The following is a 16226-nucleotide window of genomic DNA, read 5'->3' as shown; positions in this document are numbered from 1 at the left end:
ATCACACAGTAACTCGGCTGAGGATTTTCATCCTAGAGCCACCAAAATCAAGAGAGATTAAACCATTCCTGTAATGATCCGGTTTCTGTTAATTTTGCAGTGGGAGTTTAGTTCTGTGCAGTTCTAGGAGGTCAAGCCTCCTAAGCCTTGCCTTCTTACTTTGAGAATTTTGAGAAGTTTATTGCTAATTGCCTGAGGTGCCCTCACCGGGAATGCCAATGATGTGTCCCTTATTAGATCACTGTCAGAGTATGGTATTCAGGCATTAGTTCCATATCTAATACGGGATGTCTAGTATCTGGAGAGGATTCAGAATGGCTACTCAAATGGTGCAAGGTCTATCGGATCTGTCCTATGAAAGAACAAATATATTCCTCTTGTGCTCAGAAGTTACATCGGCCAAAACGTTGTGGGAATAACAAACAGTATGAGTCACCACTTATCAAGGCCCAGAGGCCATTTGAGGATGAGGATTAATGAGTGTAAATTATCAATGGGACAATATCATAGTAATCGTTAGCAGTGGAAATTTGGTAAATTGGATTACTTAAGGGTATAGCTTTACATGGGACTTGAAGACGACCATGTTATAGTCAGCTGGAAAGCAGGCAAACAGAACAGAGTTCCACATACGTGCAGTTCTTAGAAAGAAACTCTGTTCATAGACTCTACGTCAGCGGTTCTCAACCGGGGGCGAATCGCCCCCTAGTGGGCGAAAATCAAATTTTGGGGGGCGATTTTCAATCAATTTTATCTGCTTGAGTAATATTAAACCATTGAATTTTTAGCGAAACATCACCAATCTCAGGGCTCACACTAGTTAGACTCTCTACATTTCTTGTAAATTTGCAATAAAATTATTTTTAATTAATTTGTTTTCCATTTGCATGTACAAAATGTTTCTAGTGTTGGTTAGTCATAATTACAATATTTGTTATTATTTATTCTTGGAGGCGATTATGAATTAACTTAAGTCAAAAATAGCTTTTGGGGGCGATAGCCGGGAAAAGGTTGAGATGTATGTACATTCACCTAACAATTTAATGGAACAAAACATACCGTAAAAATTGAGTATAACTTAAAAATCCTATCTACAAAATAGCACGGCCCGTATCCTGCATAAGTACCAAAACCACACACACACACACACACACACACACACACACACACACACACACACACACACACACACACATTCATTCCATTACGTGAATTTACAAAAACAAAAACACAAAAAACAGTTAGCGTTAATCAAGTTTTCATTATTATAATTGTTGTAAAATACTTTATTTGCATTAAATTAGTTTTCATTTAAAAATAAAGTTTAATTATATAATATTTATTTGTTTATTAAAAGCTCAAAAAATTATATTGAGAAATAGAATATTGTTTTATGACCAAAAATTATAAGGGGGTCCACCAAAAAAAAAGAAGGGAAAAGGGGTCCATGGGTCAAAAAAGGTTGAGAACCGCTGCTCTACGTTTAGGTTTAGGAACAGATAAAGAGTGGGGGTAATTATTGATAGTGGTTTCAGCTAGACGGGTGTCTGAATAATCTAAATGTTATGTGTTTGTGTCTAGGAATATTAAACATGCAACATATATTAAAAAAAAAAAAAAACCCAACTAAAATTCAGTTTAAAGAAAAATAAAAAGAATTTATTCTACGTAACTCAGCTAGAGATTTTTATCTTGATCCCCCCCCCCCTCCCAATCAATCAACAGAGATTAGACCATTCCTGTTATGATCCAGTCCCTGTTGATTTTGCGGTGGGACTAAAGTTCTGTGCAGTGCTAGGAGTGCTCCCAGGCCTTGCATTCTCACTTTCAGAAGGGGTTAGTTTATTACTAATCGCCTGAGGCGCCCTTACAGGGAATCCTAACTTCAAATGTATACATTGCATAGTGGATGAGGCAAATAAAACTAGAGTGATCCCTTTTTTTTTAATTCTTTTTCCACCCCAAACGAGGCATATTGCCACTTGGAATATAAGGACCTACTATTTGGGATTGTGTCTAATAGGCAACTGTGGGGAGTTGAGTAGCGATATGTCTGCTTGCATTTAAACTTCTGCAGGTTAGTACAGTTAGGGTAGTGAGAATCAGAGAGAATTCTAAAGTCTAGCAGTCCAATGAAAAAAACTATTACAGTAGAAGGCTTTTCAGCATCTAGGCGCCTTAATAGTGAAGGGGTGGGATTTTGTTGATTATCAGAAGTGTGTACATCGAGGGGGCACAAGTGCTATTGTAATATTGTCGTCTATATAATTTATGGTTTGCACTTTTAACAAAATGGGTGCACCTTATCCTGCCTTGACAGAGTTTAAAATAGACTTCGCAACCTAGTAGGGGATGCCCATTCCTCTTCCCTGCGACTTCTTTCCCACAGAAGAGGCATTACGGGCCTGTCTCTTCACTATTGTTATTTTCATGGCAAGTGCTCGTCTGAGCTCCAATCTATGGTCCACCCTTGCCTGACTTTCACGAAAAACACTTGTCTAGCTGAAACCACTATCAATAATTTCCCCCACTCTTTATCCGTGCCTAAACCTAAACATAGATCCCATGAACAAAGTTTCTTTCTTAGAACTGCACGCATATGGAACTCTCTTTCGTTTGCCTGCTTTCCAGCTGACTACAATTTGTCTTCAAGTCCAATGTAAACAAATTCTTGATGAGCCGTTCCCCTTAATTAATCCAATTTACCAAATTTCCACTATTAAAGATTACTACGATATTGTCCCATTGACTACCGTACACTCATTGATCCTTATCCTTGAGTGGCCTCTTGGCCTTGATAAGTGGTGACTCCTTTGTTAAAAAACAAAAGAATAGTATATACATGCTGATTACCATGTTTTTTTGTAATCAAACAGACATTTGTTAAATCAACATCAAGTTTTATTTACATTACATTTACATAACGTGACAAGAGAAAGAGTTTTGGGTTGGGATGTGGGTTGGTGGTGAATGGTCACTGAGGCGATGGTAGAAGTATCACTGCTGGCTTTTATTGACTTATATTGACATCACCCACATTCCTTGATCAGAATCTGATTGTTTGCTTATTTTAACATTCGATTTGAAATTTCGATTGTTTTATTGCTCTGCAATTTTAGCAAATCCAATCCAGTTAAAATATTTTCTGTCATTGTTTCATAATCTCGATTCTTGACGTCATCGTTCAGCAATCTGGTTTACATCCCATTTTGTCCGGATCCATGATTGCACATATGCAATATATCTGATATTTTCCTGGTGTTGTCCGTTACCTATACAACACTATTAATTCACTAGAGTGCATTCCATTATAATTCTTGTAAAACAGGAGAAGAATTGCAACATTGCAAAGATGGGACAAAGGTTGTAGCTTGGCTGATAGGGTGGGACCTATTAGATTTTTTTTGATTTTTTTTATTCAATTTTCACCCCAAACAAGGCACAGTGCCACTTTGAATTAGGGGGTTACTATCGGGGACATAAGTTGAAGGGACATTATGAAGTGAGATGAGCAACAAGCTGTTTGTTCACATTACACTTAAACTTCTGCATGTCAGTACAGTTGGGAAAGCAGAATCACAGAAGGGAGTTCCAAAGTTTAGCAGTTCTAGGGAAGAAACTATTGGAGTAGGAGGCTTTCTTACATCTAGGGATCTCTACTGTGAAGGGGTGGGATTTAGCTGTTTGTCGAGTCGAGGGGGTACAAGTGCTTGTAGTTTGTCAGAGCATTCACCATTAAAATACTTTTAGAACAGGCAGAGGGAACCCTGTTTATGAGGGGAGACTAGTGGTAGGTGCATCAGCCTAGATGTGGCGACAATATACCATATATGGGCAAGTTGCGGCTTTGTAAAAATATAGGATACTCTCAACACGACATTTATTTATTTGAAATTTTATTATACTGTACAAGCGCTAAAGTTTCTTAACTAAAAGGAAAATCCAGGTCCTTCTTGATGAATGATAACACATGACCCCAACAACAAGTCGCCGACCTCAAACGCTGTGTGCTCCATCTTTCATCGTTCTTGTTCTAGCTGTGTCGTTATTGCCTTTTTCACACTGGCGACCATTGATGAGGATGCACGGGTCCACTAGCATAAAAATAAAACAAACGCAAAAAAAACACAGATGCCAATGCTTCACATATATGTCGGTCGGAATCTGGGTGTGTGTGAAACTGCCCTCCACACGTTAAGGCCCACATTTATATCGAGGCCGTCTTTGTCAGTAAGTTAATTAATTGATTTTTGTCTGTTCAAGGGCTCTCGATCTGGTCTAAATCCTGATCCGTCTTCAGAAGAGGAAGTAGTTATCATTTTTTTTAATGAAAAATCATTTTTTCAGCTGTCGGATTTTGCTACAATAACAAAAACCATGCCTTTCCAAATAATTCTGTTCTTTTTTTTTACGACACTTTTTCAAGGAGACTGAAAGATGTCATAGCTCATCAGAAAAAACACAACTAATAGCATTTTACTCACATGGCTCCTACCGACAAGTCACCAACCCCAAAATGTTGTGCGCCATGGTTTTGTTCTCTATTTTTTTTTATCCTTGCTCTAGCCGTGTCGTCGTCTTTTTCACACTGATGATTGTCGATGGGGATGCACGGGTCCACGAGTAGAAAAATAAATACAAGAAAAACACAGACTCCGATGCTTCACATATATCTCGATTGAACTGTGGCTGTGTCTGTCTACATGCTAAGGTTCACATCTACGTTCTGACGAGGCTGGGTTTGCCTGTTGCCGTAACTTGATTTCCCCATCTCTGAAAGCTTTCCCAACCTGGACGAAGCCACGATCTGTTTCCAAATGTAGTCAAGTCCAACTGAACTCTCAACTCTGATGGTCGCTAAGTCCAGCTTTATCATCCGTCAATCGTTTCTATTGTCACTACTCCTCAATGTCATAAAACTAAATATATATCCATCCATTGTTCAGTCCTTTTGTTATCGCCATTTGTCACACACTAATTTAAATTCTACCCTTTGTTTGTGTTAAGAACAAATTTCTGTACATTGTCTACTTTATTTGTCTTCCTACTTCCTTCCTTAATGGCTGCAGGTCTACCATACTATCATAAATGGCTGTTTATCTATCGATACTTGAATCTATATTATTCTTGATTTTCATAAATTATTTCCCCGATGCAGTTGTGTTCGAGATGGGGTATTTTGCTGATGACAGCATGTTCTATTCTCGGCATAAGGATACATAAAATTCCCATGTAAGCAAGACAATAGTTGAATCCTTAGTAAATTACCTCCAATTTGTTTGTTTTTTGTTTTTTTGTTTTTTTGTTTTTTTTCAATTATCTTATTGGTTTGTTCTAGCTGGGAATGGTGCATCCTATCAGATGACAGACATTCACCTGCTATCTCATGCATTCCAACCGAGAGATCTTTTTAAGAGTTTAACCGTTCCTTTAAGTGCATTTATTTGTATTTCTCTTGCACTTTGTTCACCGGGTATATTTGCCAGATAGTTTTTGAAATTGTTGATTTTGGAATTCCAACTGTATTAACATGTGGAAATTAAAATGTAATGTGCACAAACATCTTGCTGCTCAATTCTCCATTCAGGTTACCCTCCCTCCTATAAATCTGGCTCCTATTATGGTAGCCATTTGCACTCCACTACAATGTGCCTTGCTTGGAGAGAATAAAAACTTTTTAAAAAAATGTCACAAAGGCGCTTCACAAGAACAGAATATCCAACATTCGTTTTGTCAACTTACCTTATTTGACGAAGCTGATTATTTGCCAGGTGATTTTGTTATATGATACTTTGTTGTACATGTCAGTGTACCATTCTTGCAGTGGCTACAATAACAAAAGAATATTATATATATATATATATATATATATATATATATATATATATATATTTAGTAGAACCCCGGGATATGGCATTAATCAGTTCTGGGGGTTAGGATCGTAAGATAAAATTGCTGTATGGTGGGGCCTAAGCAAAATTTTATGCAGTACACACTAAAAATTAGTAACAAAATACAGTACAGTATATAATACACATGTATATAATCAAATAACATTATAAATAACATCGTAAGGTGGGACAAATACCATAACCAGGGGCAGGAAAAACATTGTATTTCACATCGTAACCCAAAAGAAACGTATACCAAGACCACCGTATCCTGGGTTTCTACTATGTGTGCATAAATATATATATATATATATATATATAATTTTCAGAATGTGAGAGCTTATATATAATTATTTCCACAGCCAAACAACATCGCAGCCTACAAGAGCTATGACAGCCAACAAACTGGAAGTCCAAGACTGGAGTTTCACCCTTATTTAGGTGAATTGGTTAGACATATCTGAACCCTGGATTCGAAACCCGAGCCTCTTGCATGCGAGGTAAGCACTCTGCCAACTGAGCAAACACCCCGCACACAAGAAATTCTCTTAACTGACATAGATCAAACAAATGTGGACCTACCTCATCTCGACAAGGGATGCGGTCATCCAACTAACTAATAACCACAAGCCGATATCTCATAAGTAGTGAGATATCGGCTTGTGGTTATGGTCATCCAACTAACTAATAACCACAAGCCGATATCTCACAAGTAGGAATAATAACCACAAGCCGATATCTCACAAGTAGGAATATATTATATATATATATATATATATATATATATATATATTCCTACTTGTGAGATATCGGCTTGTGGTTATTAGTTAGTTGGATGACCGCATCCCTTGTCGAGATGAGGTAGGTCCATATATATATAAAATAGAAAAATCTTATTGAAAATTAATTTAAATTTTCAAAAAAAACATTAAAAATCTGTAAAGAAGGAAAGTTTTCTTTTATCTTCCTCTCCCTCTGACTACACAAACCTTCTAAAACTTTCGTCTCTCACTTCCTTTAAATCCTTTATAAATGTATCTCCACCAACAAATTTTTGAACCTCCCCTCCTCCATATGTGTGTCAAACTCTTTTTCTTTATCCTTTTTTCTTTCTATCAGCATCTCTCATGACTTGCTAACCATGGTTAGTGTTAGAGGGGTGCTAGGTTGTTCCATTATAACAAACAAACAAAAATTCTCACATTTGACAATTTACACCTGAAAAATGTTGGAGGTTATATCAACCAAAATGTTGTGTGAATAACACTCAAGATGAGAACAGTAGCCCAAAGAATCCAAATAAGAAAATTTTCAATTCAAAGAATAGATGTCCATGCTGGGTTTTGTTTTTATTTATCTGACAGTGTAACATTGTTTGTTTGTGGTTAAGTAAGTTTTCATTTAACCTATGAGTTATTTCCCTTTAAGCTATGATATTTTATTTCTTTGTCTGAATTGTAAAGATGAAAATGAGTGTGTTTTATGCTTCCAAAAACATGTGATTGCAGGAAAATTGTTATAACTAAGGACATCTGGTGTATCTAAATTGTAATAACTAAGGAAATCTGGTGTATCTAAATTGTAATAACTAAGGACATCTGGTGTATCTAAAATTGTTATAACTAAGGAAATCTAGTGTATCTAAAATTGTAATAACTAAGGACATCTGGTGTATCTAAAATTGTAATAACTAAGGACATCTGGTGTATCTAAAATTGTTATAACTAAGGACATCTGGTGTATCTAAATTGTAATAACTAAGGAAATCTGGTGTATCTAAATTGTAATAACTAAGGACATCTGGTGTATCTAAAATTGTTATAACTAAGGAAATCTAGTGTATCTAAAATTGTAATAACTAAGGACATCTGGTGTATCTAAAATTGTAATAACTAAGGACATCTGGTGTATCTAAAATTGTTATAACTAAGGACATCTGGTGTATCTAAATTGTAATAACTAAGGAAATCTGGTGTATCTAAATTGTAATAACTAAGGACATCTGGTGTATCTAAAATTGTTATAACTAAGGAAATCTAGTGTATCTAAAATTGTAATAACTAAGGACATCTGGTGTATCTAAAATTGTAATAACTAAGGACATCTGGTGTATCTAAAATTGTTATAACTAAGGACATCTGGTGTATCTAAAATTATAATAACTAAGGACATCTGGTGTATCTAAAATTGTAATAACTAAGGACATCTGGTGTATCTAAAATTGTAATAACTAAGGACATCTGGTGTATCTAAAATTGTAATAACTAAGGACATCTGGTGTATCTAAATTGTAATAACTAAGGACATCTGGTGTATCTAAATTGTAATAACTAAGGACATCTGGTGTATCTAAAATTGTTATAACTAAGGAAATCTAGTGTATCTAAAATTGTAATAACTAAGGACATCTGGTGTATCTAAAATTGTAATAACTAAGGACATCTGGTGTATCTAAAATTGTTATAACTAAGGACATCTGGTGTATCTAAAATTATAATAACTAAGGACATCTGGTGTATCTAAAATTGTAATAACTAAGGACATCTGGTGTATCTAAAATTGTAATAACTAAGGACATCTGGTGTATCTAAAATTGTAATAACTAAGGACATCTGGTGTATCTAAATTGTAATAACTAAGGACATCTGGTGTATCTAAATTGTAATAACTAAGGACATCTGGTGTATCTAAAATAATGTGGGTCCTGGATATGACCTTAAACTATATCCGATGGTGAGGCCCCAGCTTGCGGGCTTTGGGGAGTGTGGAGCCACCCTTTAATTCTCATTGCTCCCAGGTCCACTCTGACCTGGACCGGTGGTACCTGTTAGGGTCCCAACTATGGGTTAAATAGAAACTTACTTAAAAAAAAAATAAATATACTCTATTAAAAAATTGTTCTTCAAAATCACTGGATTCGGCATTAAATAACCTGAAAAGGGTTGATATGCCGTAAAACAAAAACAAACAAACAAACAAACAATAAAATAATATGAAACTAAACACTACGTCTAACAATATGTTTTTTACCTGGCAACACCGGGCATGTACAGCTAACCATAAATAAAATAAAAACTTATTTTCTCTTGTGAATCAATGTCCATGCCAGGCGATTTGGCCACACACTGACCAATCAATTAACAGTGCACATTAATTCCATCTGTAACATCATTTGTTTAACTGGTTGGGAGAACTCTGAGTATCCGAGCTAGAATATCCCAGGATTAGATGCGACCATTTGATGTTCGTGACGTAAGATACAATAAATTCTGTTGGTGCTTGCTACGTTTTTTTGTCATTTATTTGGTCTGTAGTTACACAGAGCTTCATAAATTAAACGGTTGGTATAAATAAAAGGTGAAATATAATTCACCTTTTATTTATACCAATTGTTTAATTTAATTGAATAAACATATTCCTCTCTCTCTCTCTCTCTCTCTCTCTCTCTCTCTCTCTCTCTCTCTCTCTCTCTTTATATATATATATATGTGTGTGTGTGTGTGTGTATATATAATGTGTAGTAATAACATGTTTAGTCGACTTACACCTGGCAAGTTCCTACATTGGTACTATCGATAATAAAATCAATCGCAAACCGTTGTATGCAGACAGTCACAAGGAAACCAAGACAAGAAATAACGACTCACTTTTTATTCATTGAAACAACAGACATTTATTTCCAGGTACTTTCCAGAATAACACTTTGCTTCTTGTTCAAACTTGTCGCTCTCGGCTCATACCTCATACGTGTAACATGTCTACCTCTATCTTCTCTCTAACATGCTCATCAGTCTGCTCAAACGTTCTTTTTTTTTATAATATTTTTCCTTCTTCCTTGCCATGACGTCACCGTGCACATGGACATTTGCATACGGCTGCCAAACGCCTCCATGCTCCGTTACACATCTAGCCCCTACGGTACTTTTTAAACCCTAAATTCATTAACCCTAAACCGAACCCTGGAAGCAACAAAGAAAGACATCCCTTTCCCAAACTCTCTCTCTCTCTCTCTCTCTCTCTCTCTCTCTCTCTCTCTCTTATCCCTGTCTATTGAATGCTCTAGCATTGACAATCTTCACCTGAAAATAACTGCTGGCCAACCTTCGACAACTCAAAAGACTTTCAACTCTTCACTTTTCTCACTCAAACACTATCCAAATAGACACCTTGTTTTAAAAGAGGCTCTCTTTCACAGAAATAAATCTTTTTCTTGTCGAATTAAAGGAAGTTTTGTTTTTACTCCCGTTCGAAATTTTCTTTTACTATTAATGTACAGAAAGGACATCAAGCAATTAAACATCCAACCCAGGTGTCATTTAACGATCTTGAAGATGGTATTAGGTTCAGATTAAAAAAAAAAATGGAGACAAGAAAAAGTAAAGAAGAAAGAAAAATGGCTTCGACATAACAAAGGGTAATACTGACTTATCTTTAATGAATACTTACCACCATTTTCCATGGTATTGTGCGGTTTATGTAACGCTAACCTAAACATCCAATCCAGATGTCATTTAACGATCTAGGTTCAGATTAAAATAATATAGACAAGAAAAAATAAAGAAGAAAGAAAAATGGCTTCAACATAACAAAGAGTAACGCTAACCTAAACATCCAACCCAGGTGTCATTTAACGATCTAGGTTCAGATTAAAATAATATAGACAAGAAAAAAATAAAGAAGAAAGAAAAATGGCTTCAACATAACAAAGAGTAACGCTAACCTAAACATCCAACCCAGATGTCATTTAACGATCTTGAAGATGGTATTAGGTTCAGATTAAAAAAAAAAAATGGAAACAAAAAAAAAGTAAACAAGAAAGAAAAATGGCTTCGACATAACAAAGGGTAATACTGACTTATCTTTAATGAATACTTACCACCATTTTCCATGGTATTGTGCGGTTTATGTAACGCTAACCTAAACATCCAATCCAGATGTCATTTAACTAGGCACCGCCAAAACTGGGGGGGCAGGTCAGTACTTTTTGACGGACCGTCTTTTTAAAAATCTACCAAAAATCAGGTAATTATCCGATCAATACGAAATTTTCAGCGATTGTTAGGAGAAGAATGAACTTTATAACAGTGTACTTATTTTTCATAAACGATATTTATATATATATTTTTTTTTGCTTACAAAACCCCCCCTTGTTTTGAAGTGGGAACAAATATGCTTAAAATAATCATCTGAAACTGAACAAAACATATTGTGTTGTTGTAACGGACAGAATTATAGATTAAAAAAAAAAAAAAAAAAAAAATTGTTTGCATACCTTATTTTGACGTCTGAATATCAGAACTTCGATTGTGTTTAATTATCCCGCTTTTGAGTTTTGAAGTGTGAAATTCGGTGAATATGTTAAGTAAAATAATTAATTTAAGTTAAGCAAAACAAAAAAAAATTTTTTTAATATTTATACGAAAAAAGCCATTTTAAAATTTTTGATAAATAAATTAACAATTTTTTTTTAGCGAGCCGAATAATGCATGACCATTATTAAACAGGGCATGCTTTGAATAATCGATACAGAAAAAAAACATTCGATAAATATTGTGCCCTTTGTGTTAAAAATAGCATCATTTTTTTCGATCCCGTTTGAAAACGTTTGCCGCCTTTCGACTACGGTGGACCAAACGCGCTGAAATAATTTTTTTTTATTCTGCTTTAAATTGCCCCCCCCCCATTTTGGGGAGCCTAGCCCCCACACACATACACATTAAAAACCAAACTCATACAAATGGTCACCCATCTGGTACTGGCCAGCCTCAGCTTAATAATACATTGAAATTTTCGTCACTGAAAAATAAGTTTTTTTGGGCCTGTTTGGTCTTCCATAGTTTTCTTATTATCAAAACGAAAACGTAAACAGAGTCGATCTGAACTCTACGTAGATGCGAAATATCTGGTTACCTATATGAATAAGTGGAATTATTTGAAATTCCGGTACTTATATTATAATATTTTTGCATATTCTCTTAGAAAATCATCCTAAATCTTAGTTAGACAATAAATAAATAAATTAATTATTTCAAAAACCCTTTTTTTTTAATATTTAAATACGTTTTTTGTGCAAGACAAAAAATGTCAATTGTTAACTTTTTGGGAAAATTTAACATTTAAAATTGAATTAAAAATAGTAGAAAAAGTTTTACATTATTCTGTTTTCTATATGATAAAATTCAGGGTTTTATCTTTCTGGAAAAAAAAAAGTTACTCAGAAATAATGGATTTTAATAAATGTAATTTAGTTTTAAAAAACAACAACAACTTGATTTTGCGGCCATTTTTGGCGGTGCCTACAGGTTCAGATTAAAATAATATAGACAAGAAAAAATAAAGAAGAAAGAAAAATGGCTTCAACATAACAAAGAGTAACGCTAACCTAAACATCCAACCCAGGTGTCATTTAACGATCTTGAAGATGGTATTAGGTTCAGATTAAAAAAAAAAAATGGAAACAAAAAAAGTAAAGAAGAAAGAAAAATGGCTTCGACATAACAAAGAGTAACGCTAACCTAAACATCCAACCCAGGTGTCATTTAACGATCTTGAAGATGGTATTAGGTTTAGATTAAAAAAAAAATGGAAACAAAAAAAGTAAAGAAGAAAGAAAAATGGCTTCGACATAACAAAGGGTAACGCTAACCTAAACATCCAACCCAGGTGTCATTTAACGATCTTGAAGATGGTATTAGGTTTAGATTAAAAAAAAAATGGAAACAAAAAAAGTAAAGAAGAAAGAAAAATGGCTTCGACATAACAAAGGGTAACGCTAACCTAAACATCCAACCCAGGTGTCATTTAACGATCTTGAAGATGGTATTAGGTTTAGATTAAAAAAAAAATGGAAACAAAAAAAGTAAAGAAGAAAGAAAAATGGCTTCGACATAACAAAGGGTAACGCTAACCTAAACATCCAACCCAGGTGTCATTTAACGATCTTGAAGATGGTATTAGGTTTAGATTAAAAAAAAAATGGAAACAAAAAAAGTAAAGAAGAAAGAAAAATGGCTTCGACATAACAAAGGGTAACGCTAACCTAAACATCCAACCCAGGTGTCATTTAACGATCTTGAAGATGGTATTAGGTTCAGATTAAAAAAAAAATGGAAACAAAAAAAAATAAACAAGAAAGAAAAATGGCTTCGACATAACAAAGAGTAACGCTAACCTAAACATCCAACCCAGATGTCATTTAACGATCTTGAAGATGGTATTAGGTTCAGATTAAAAAAAAAATGGAAACAAGAAAGAAAAATGGCTTCGACATAACAAAGAGTAACGCTAACCTAAACATCCAACCCAGGTGTCATTTAACGATCTTGAAGATGGTATTAGGTTCAGATTAAAAAAAAAAGGGAAACAAAAAAAAATAAACAAGAAAGAAAAATGGCTTCGACATAACAAAGAGTAACGCTAACCTAAACATCCAACCCAGGTGTCATTTAACGATCTTGAAGATGGTATTAGGTTCAGATTAAAAAAAAAATGGAAACAAAAAAAAAAACATAAACAAGAAAGAAAAATGGCTTCGACATAACAAAGAGTAACGCTAACCTAAACATCCAACCCAGGTGTCATTTAACGATCTTGAAGATGGTATTAGGTTCAGATTAAAAAAAAATGGAAACAAAAAAAAACATAAACAAGAAAGAAAAATGGCTTCGACATAACAAAGAGTAACGCTAACCTAAACATCCAACCCAGGTGTCATTTAACGATCTTGAAGATGGTATTAGGTCCAGATTTAAAAAAAATGGAAACAAAAAAAAAATAAACAAGAAAGAAAAATGGCTTCGACATAACAAAGAGTAACGCTAACCTAAACATCCAACCCAGGTGTCATTTACCGATCTTTAAGATGGTATTAGGTTCAGATTTAAAAAAAATGGGAAAAAAAATAAACAAGAAAGAAAAATGGCTTCGACATAACAAAGAGTAACGCTAACCTAAACATCCAACCCAGGTGTCATTTAACGATCTTGAAGATGGTATTAGGTTCAGATTAAAAAAAAATGGAAACAAAAAAAAACATAAACAAGAAAGAAAAATGGCTTCGACATAACAAAGAGTAACGCTAACCTAAACATCCAACCCAGGTGTCATTTAACGATCTTGAAGATGGTATTAGGTTCAGATTTTAAAAAAAATGGAAACAAAAAAAAAATAAACAAGAAAGAAAAATGGCTTCGACATAACAAAGAGTAACGCTAACCTAAACATCCAACCCAGGTGTCATTTAACGATTTTGAAGATGGTATTAGGTTCAGATTAAAAAAAAAATGGAAACAAAAAAAAATAAACAAGAAAGAAAAATGGCTTCGACATAACAAAGAGTAACGCTAACCTAAACATCCAACCCAGGTGTCATTTAACGATCTTGAAGATGGTATTAGGTTCAGATTAAAAAAAAAAAATGGAGACAAGAAAAAGTAAAGAAGAAAGAAAAATTGCTTCGACATAACAAAGGGTAATACTGACTTATCTTTAATGAATACTTACCACCATTTTCCATGGTATTGTGCGGTTGCGCCATTCAGGAAAATGACTGTTTTCTCATAACAGGAATTTGGATTCAAATAAGTCGACTTTTTCTCTTTCCACTCACTTAGTTTTACTGCAATTCAGAAGAGAAACATTTATATATATACTAGACTACTCGTGACTCGTTGGGTCAGTATGTTATATTAGCTATGGAATTCATGTATGAGTGTGACACTTGCGACGTAAAGAAAATAGTTGTTTTTTTTACATAACAGAAACATTTCTATGAAAGTATATTAAAATGAAAAAAAGAATATAGATAGATTTCTATGAGTCGTTCTGTTTATTATAATTGATTATTTTTGAAAAAAAAAAATTGCAATTACTGAATTATAAGTGGTTGACCATACTTATAGGTAAATGTGCACTGAACAGATACCATAATACTTATTATAGTTAAATTCAAATTTTGATATATCTGCTTTTTTTCTTTTTTCTTTTTTTACATCGTTCATTTCTGTATTATGTTTAAGTTATTTTAAACCCCACTCTTCCCATGTTAAATAATAATTTCGAAATAATAACATTAATATTTCAGTGCGCAGGTCATGCACGCATACGCAACTGGATGTCGTAAACCGCAAAGTGGGTTACATACATTGTTACAAGGTCATTTGAGTTTTATAATTATGCCATAATACTTATTATAGTTAAATTCAAATTTTGATATATCTGCTTTTTTTTTTTTTACATCGTTCATTTCTGTATTACGTTTAAGTTATTTTAAACCCCACTCTTCCCATGTTAAATAATAATTTCGAAATAATAACGTTAATATTTCAGTGTCTCCAATTGTTCTTTTTTTTTCGCGTTTAAATTATCCAAATAAACAATTGTTAATACTGTCAGCTTTCTTTTTTAAAATCGTCCATATCTGTAATACGGTTAAGTTATTTTAAACCCCACTCTTCCCATGTTAAATAATAATTTTGAAATAATAACGTTAATATTTCAGTGCGCAGGTCATGCACGTATGCGCAACCAGATGTCGTAAACCAGAAAGTGAATTACATACATTGTTACAAGGTCATTTGAGTTTTATAATTATATATATTATATATATTCAATTAACTCAGTCGGATATTCGAAGTCTGACAGAGATAGCTTTGAAGTTTACAAATCAATATTTGATTTTGATTAGCTATTTCTTCCTTTTTTATGCTTGCATCATGTTCTTTCAGAAAATACTTATTCAGGCTAGAAGATAGATAGTGGAGATATGTTTCAATAATAACCTAAAAGTCTTATGATATTAACAAAAAAGACATGGCACAAGTGCACTTTAATTTGTCGAAAGTATTTTTGTTCTCATTTTGGAAGAATTATAAAAGGGGAGACAATTCAAATTTAATGGGTTTTTTTTTTCTAACCAAATAATTCCTGGTAATTCAAAAATATTTATTGAATTAAATTAAAATTGCTAAAAATTTAGCAACAATATTTCAAAATAAATTATATTTAAAATTTATAAATAAAATGTAATATTCTATATTTTAAAATAATTATTTTCAAAATAAATATTTTTTATGATGCACAAAATATAATATTCAGTTTAGAATATTATGAAATATATCGACTGTATATTTTATATGTTACATTCCGATGTATATTTGTTCAATACAGCTCTGCTTTTCCTTTCAACTGTATTCTTAATGACACCAAATTGCATCTGAAGTACTGTCGTGTTTATCAAATAAATGACAAATGCTTTGGCTATAAAAGCAATCGAATTTTATTTGACAAATGAACAGGTGACATGGAGCGAAACAGAGAGATGGAGCAACAGATGGA

At 33.7% G+C, this 16226-nt stretch overlaps 1 protein-coding gene across 1 annotated transcript in view; it reads right to left on the bottom strand.

Annotated features, from left to right (window-relative positions):
- The window catches only part of LOC145260653 (WAP four-disulfide core domain protein 1-like), a 115061-nt gene that overhangs the window by 4420 nt on the left and 94415 nt on the right, over positions 1 to 16226 (bottom strand). The window contains exons 6-7 of the mRNA XM_080118990.1: positions 14394 to 14508; positions 5743 to 5827 (exon numbers count right to left, since the gene is read on the bottom strand). Coding sequence (XP_079975116.1) covers positions 5761 to 5827; positions 14394 to 14508 — 182 coding nt within the window. The 3' untranslated portion in view covers positions 5743 to 5760. The remainder of the gene's footprint in view (positions 1 to 5742; positions 5828 to 14393; positions 14509 to 16226) is intronic.

The sequence above is a fragment of the Euprymna scolopes genome, chromosome 36 (genome assembly GCF_053919585.1).
Source record: "Euprymna scolopes isolate OS-2025 chromosome 36, ASM5391958v1, whole genome shotgun sequence".
NCBI lineage: Eukaryota > Metazoa > Mollusca > Cephalopoda > Sepiida > Sepiolidae > Euprymna > Euprymna scolopes.
Note: the sequence above shows the minus strand (reverse complement) of the source record. Positions and strands in the feature narration are given on the sequence as shown.